The sequence below is a fragment of the Trichomonas vaginalis genome, chromosome IV (genome assembly GCF_026262505.1).
Source record: "Trichomonas vaginalis G3 chromosome IV, whole genome shotgun sequence".
Classification (NCBI taxonomy): Eukaryota; Parabasalia; order Trichomonadida; family Trichomonadidae; genus Trichomonas; species Trichomonas vaginalis.
Window position 1 is genome coordinate 17,187,143 of NC_067206.1, and position 6,379 is coordinate 17,193,521.

At 34.5% G+C, this 6,379-nt stretch overlaps 2 protein-coding genes across 2 annotated transcripts, besides 4 other annotated features; both read right to left on the minus strand.

Moving 5' to 3' along the window:
- Positions 1-1,161: 1,161 nt before the first annotated feature.
- On the minus strand, positions 1,162-1,428 carry TVAGG3_0111590 (uncharacterized protein; the record flags this gene model as incomplete). The annotated part of the gene is made up of 1 exon (XM_051223169.1): positions 1,162-1,428. One exon carries the CDS (start codon positions 1,426-1,428, stop codon positions 1,162-1,164), a length of 267 nt encoding a protein of 88 aa, XP_051108155.1.
- A 397-nt stretch (positions 1,429-1,825) lies between these two features.
- Positions 1,826-3,120: a mobile genetic element.
- Positions 3,121-3,130: 10 nt separating this feature from the next.
- Positions 3,131-3,163: a mobile genetic element.
- Positions 3,131-3,163: a terminal%2Cinverted (terminal inverted repeat of LTR63 transposon ID:TVAGG3_0111610).
- Positions 3,164-3,435: 272 nt separating this feature from the next.
- Positions 3,436-3,557: a mobile genetic element.
- Positions 3,558-5,501: 1,944 nt separating this feature from the next.
- Positions 5,502-6,175, minus strand: TVAGG3_0111630 (uncharacterized protein; the record flags this gene model as incomplete). The annotated part of the gene is made up of 1 exon (XM_051223171.2): positions 5,502-6,175. A coding segment is annotated over one exon (674 nt), but the record flags the coding sequence as incomplete, so codon positions are not given.
- Positions 6,176-6,379: the final 204 nt, after the last annotated feature.

The window sequence follows — 6,379 nt, forward strand, 5'->3', positions numbered from 1 at the left end:
TTTTCATTTTATTGTTTCTTAATAAAGAATTTACTTTAATATTCTTAATTGTTTTCTTTTTTATATTTAATGTTTGATATCTATTTTAAAAAACTTATACAAATTCGAGTCAGCTAATAATTGAATTGAAAAAATAAAAAGAAAACATATAATTTTTAATCCGTCTAATTGAATAAGCAATATTATAAATATTATGTTAAACGGTTAATTTTTTCTCAAAAAAAATTATTTCGAATTTCCGAAATTTTTGACATTTTGGCTGAGAACTATGGTCTGCGAGGTACATAGATAGAATCAGTACCTCGCAGACTATAGTTCTCTATATGGCGCCGAAAATTTTTTGGTGAAATGTCGTCGCATTTCACCAAAAATTTTTCGGCGCCATAGGAAGAATTGGAGGGTGTGAGATACTATTACATGCTATAGTACTCACACCCTCCAACTCCCAATCAAAATCGCATAAAATTTGCTACTTATCTTCAGATTACCTCCCATTATAAAATATATCATTGCTATCTCATCGTACTATATTTCCACCCTATTGTATTTAAAAATATAAAATTTTTTGATAATATATTTTTATATCTTGAATTTTCAAGCAAAATATTCACAGATAATATAATGGGAAATCTATCTCAACCTAGCCTTAAAGTACCAAACTCCTGCTTGCATTCTCACTCACAAATATTAAACATCCATCTCCAAAAAACTAAATTCTTCACAATTTTTTAAAATTGAGAACATAAAAAATGTATGCATTCAATAATTTAAGATACTAACAAATATTAAAAACTTCAAAATATCAGATATTAACGTTTTTCAATTAAAAAAATATCATTTTGCTTTTCAATTCGAACATAAATCTTAAATATTTTTAATTAATATCTGATTTACAGCATTATTATCCATTTATAAATCTGACAAATAAATGACAAAACCATCAGAAATAGTGTCACTTTTTGTCAAAAGTGAAGTCACGCTATTTTTCATGCACAACACTCCATGGGCAAGCTTGTCGCAATTCAATGGGTTCCAAATCCAGGCAAGAAGACGAAGGTCAGACACATTGACGGTGACAAGCTCAACAACCGTAAGGAGAACCTCGAGTGGTTCTAAGAGTAAAAAATATTTTAGGGGGAAACCCCAAGTAAATTTAAGTGTTTAGTTGGATAAGTAGGCACTATTAATGGTAATTTGGAAAATTAGCTCCCGACCTTTGAATTGGGCTCTTTCGTTATCTTCCCAGTTGCGTAGGAGGTCGTCCCAGAGGAGTTGGTAGAATTGCCAATTCAAGGACGATTTGTCCTCCCAGGCATTGAGGATGTACTGCTCGTAGAGTCTCATGACCTCTGCCTTGCACCAGACACCCTCTCCCTTGGAACGTAAGGCTTCTTCGAAGTGCTCGAATGCGATTGGCTGCTTGACCATCCGAAATGACACTTTTTGTCCGTTTGGTCAATGTTCGTGTCTCGTGCCATAGTCGACGAAAATACTATCATAAGACAAATTACGGAAAGTGAACTCAAACAAAAAGTGACACAATGCATTTGCCAACCAAATAACTTTACAAAGCAAAAACTTAAATTACTTGTCAAGCTTACTATTCTTATTTTAACAATTAAAAAATTAAATTTTATTTTTTATTTAAAAAAATCATCTTATATCATCTGATATATATATATAACAGCATTAATATTTCAATGATTCACAAATCAACTTTTTCATTATTTTAAATAATTATAGAATATATACCGACTTTTTGTACATAAATATTTTTAGATTCAATAATGATTTACGGTTTTTTTCAAAACTTATAATTTTCAAATGAGTGGTAGAATCTTCGATTTAATTGATTTAGAATGGTTAAATCAAGCTAATCAACAAATTCAAAGCGGTATTAACGTCGAAACCGTTCTCCAAAATGTCCCTTTAACAGATGGAAGAATTCTTCCCACAATATCACATAAAACTTTTAAAAACGCTCTTAATTTCAATCAAATTGAAATTCCAAAATTACGTACAGGTCCAAAACCAAAAGATCCACCACAAGAATTAATAAATACTGTCCAAAATTTACATAATAAAGTTCAAAAAATAGGAATTTCCCGGGCTTTCGGCCGAATTATAACAGATCGTCAAATGATACTTGAATCGCAAATGCAAAATCAACAAAATATTCAAATTCATTTTCCAATTCCACAATTGTCTCAACGGAATCAAAATTCAGAGTTTGATTACAGTTCTCCTGACATTTCAAGTTCATCTGAACAGTTATCATCAGAAATCTCTTCAAATTCCGACGATTCATCAGCCGAAGAATTATTTTCATCAAGTCCAAATTCAATTGATACAGAATCGGATATAAATTCAGAAGATGACCCATATTCAATACGCACAAATACAACTTCAACATTTGAAAAAACTACAGATTATTTTGACCGTAAATTATTGAACATTCAATTTTCCGAAAGAACTGTTAATAAATGTTTCAAACTTCTCAATCTTGCACAACCGCCAAAAAATTCAAAGGCAAAAGGTCAAACAAAATACGAAGCTTTTTACGTTAATGAAATATGGCATGTAGATATTCACTTTTTAAATCATCGCCAAGGTGAATATCTATATGCCGTTATTGACGATAAATCACGAAAAATTTTGGCTTGGTCACATCTCGAAACTAAAGAAGCGGCACAAACAAGTCGTGTCATTCAACAATGTTTCGATGTATATGGCAAACCGTTTGCCATATGGAGTGACAATGGGCTTGAAAACTACGGTGTTTTCAAAAATTTATTAAAAAATGCAAACGTCGAATCAATCACGATAATACCACACTGCCCTTACATGAATGGCAAAATCGAAAGATTTTGGCAGAATATTCAAGTTGATGAGGTAGCTTGGGATCAAATTCAAAATTTAATCGAAAATTATAACGCAACACCACATACACAGTTACCAAAAAATCCAGAAATACATACCTGGTTTACACCAAACAAATTTTATGATATCAGCGAAAAATATGATACCACCAAAGAACCCCTTTGGAAAGTTGATGGAGAAATTAAGGATTTGAGGATTTCTCTTCAACATTTCCGCGAGAGGAGAGCCAATCAAAGAAATTAATTCGGTAATATTTTAAAATCGAAAATAAAATCTAATTTTTAACACAAATTAACAATATCGATTACATCTTCTTACTAAGCTCAGTCAGATTAATAAGAATAAACACTTACTTTTTAAAACATTTACATATTTTTTTTCTTCGTTACAGAGATACGCAAGTTGCAGAAGAAGCAGCAACTGTAGTACAGTAATTTGACACTCCGAAATCGAACATTAGTGACTTTGAGTAGATTTTGAATTTAATATAGATCTTGATTTTTAATAACCATCATAGCAAGAGCTAGTTGGTGAATGGTATCCGCGAATTTCGGCTTGAAAGTTGGGAAACTTTGTCCGAATGTTAAACTATTCGGACAAAGTTTCCCGCTGTTTGCGAAGGAATTGTTGGCTATGATGTACTGATTCATGATCAGTGCATCATAGCCAACAATTCCTTATACAAAGTTCAAAAACTTGGGTGCAATCAGAACTGATTGCACCCAAGTTTTTGAACTTTCTCGAGGGAATGAAAGGTAAGAGATATCCATTTCCTTTCACCTTCGTTCTCAATAATTAACTTATAAATTTTTTAAAGCAAAAAAAGTCTGATTTTTTTTGACAAGTAAATATATAGGGAATTTATCCGACCAAATAAGTGTCACTTTTTCGGTTCACCTCACTTTCCGTAACTCGTCTTACAACAATACAGACAAACAGGTTATATATGAGTTTGAGACCAAGAATGGTGTAACTCGACCTGTCCGATTCAAAGACTCCGAGGGCGACCATGAAATTAAACGGAAATTAGCTAGGAAGGAATATAAAATGGACTGGTTGCCACCACCTCCACCACCTTTACCTGTTCCTCAAGTAAATAAGCCTTTCCCGTTCCCAAGAATTCCCACATTTAAATTCAAATTCGAATAAAAATTTTTTATTTCATGCAATGTTTAACTATTTCACCATCTTCTTTAACACCCCAGTACTTACGCTTGGAGAGGACATGAACTTCGGTGAAAATTTTGTCCAATTTGAATTGACCCATCTTTTCACCGACCATTCCCATTTCAATGAGTTTGTTATAGCCTTCTTCGTTCGTCATGAGTGCGTCAATGTTCTCATAGTAAACCTTGACTTTGGATTTGACTTCGGAGAAGAACTCATTGTAGTTGTCAAGGACTGCCTTTGCGAACTGAGGGTAAGACCAATGTTCGACAATAGGTTTTAATGTGGTTACTAAGCCACTTTGACCTTGAGTGAATTCGTACTTCAAAACAAAAGGAGAAAACCCTTCAACAAAGTTGTCGACCTTCTCATAATGTTTACTCTTCATCTCTTGAGGTTTCTTAATGGAATATCCCCATGTCGAATTCATAAGCAATTTGAGTGTCATTGCAAGTTTGGGGTTTGAAGCTTTCCTAATATCATACAGTTGTTGTATGACTTTTCCAACTGTATAGTTCCTTCCCGGGAACTCACCATCTTCGTTTGGAATTCCAGTCGGAATATATTGGACAAACCTCATGTATGCAGCGTTAAGGTCGACATAGTATATCTTTTCATCTGAGTCGAACTTGTTGCAACCAATTGGTCCAGTTTGTGGAAATTCAAGTGAGTCTCTTATCTTCTGAGAAACTTCTCCTGTTATCTCATAAACATCGTCGAAGCAACCTGTTTCATATAAAACCTTCTGACCTAACTCAGATGCTCTCCAATATAATTTGACGTCAATTGGATGTCTCAATGGAAGTTTGTTTATAGCATCTTGAAGTTCTTGCAACCTCATTGGAAGTTCTTCTGGTTCAGGTTGGTATCTGAACATACCAACCCCTTGTGGAACCGTGTACTTCTTTTGTACTAGAACTTTGTCTGGAACAACTTTTGGTCTTGCTAACAATGAAAAGTTTGTTTCGTCTTTTGGTACAAAAGTTTCTGTCAGCTTGTCATCTGGAATTGGTTCCAACAAACCTTTCTTGAAAAGAATGTTGACAGCTCTGACAATGTTGCACTTACTTTTACCAAAGAATGGGTTTGTAAGACTTTCGTTCAACATGAAGTGGTTGTGGACAATTACAATCTTCAACCATGGTAAGTCTTTGTCAACAACATAGTCGTCATGTGAAGAACCTTTAGCTGTAGGTATGTTGACTCGGATATTGACATTTGCCAACGGTGCAATTTTTGCCAATTGACCTCTGAGAATGTACCTTGTCTTCACACATGACTCAAGATACTTCATCTTCTCATCTGTAACAAGACCAGAGTTCCTGAGACATGTAAGAATGCAAGGTTCATTGACAATTGTTTCAATTGAATTGTAAATTCCATACCTTGTCAAGTCAATGTCAGACTTATTTATGAAGGGGAAGTATCCAGCATGTTGTCTGACTGCTTGAGGGTTAGGTTGGTACCATTCGAACTTGACACTTGCAATTCCTTCAATTGCATTCAAAATGTCTGAGTCGGAGTCAACCATTTGTTCTCTCTTTGTAGTCTTGAAAGCGTCAAGAAGTTTTGCGGCTGTTTGTTCATTGCCATGTGCATAGTAAATGTGACCATCCAAATCTGTTATGGTCAATCTGAGATTGTGTCCTTTCTTATTTCCGTCTTGAATTGCAGCAAGTACTCCCATGAAGCCTTCTTTGTTCTTTCCTTCGTCAAAGTTTACTGTAAAGGTTCGACCAGATGTAATTTGACTTCTAACTTCACGATACTTTTCATATGCATATCTTGTTCTTTCCATGGGAGCATGTGCGTCTTCACCTTTTCCTTTTTTCCTTCTCAAAGGATGCAATTGTTCGTCATGTTTCCAGTAGAATCTGGCAAAGCCGTCGTGTCCTTCAACTTGAGGTTCACTAACATCGAAAGGCATGTCCATAAGACGTTCTTCTTCTAACCTCTCTAGTCTGTTTGGATAATTGGCACGTGCTGTTTCCAAATCCATTTCGTAGCGAAGACCAGACAATTTGTCATAGACTTTTATGGGTCTTCCCTTCCTATATTTAAAATTCTTCGAAACTCTCCAACCATATCTTTGTAACTCTGCTTTTATTCTAGCAGACTTTCTATCCATTCTATATGGGGCATTTTTATAAAAATAAAAAAATATTTTTTCTTTACTTTACATAACCGCCTGCTGCCATAAGTCTTTGACGCCAACCCATACCAGCTAATGAAGGTTGACTTGGTTTAGTTTGGAAACTAAACTTTGGTTTTGGTTTATCTTCAGTTTTTGGTTTCTCTTCTTCTATCGGTTTTTCGTCACTTTTCGGTTCCT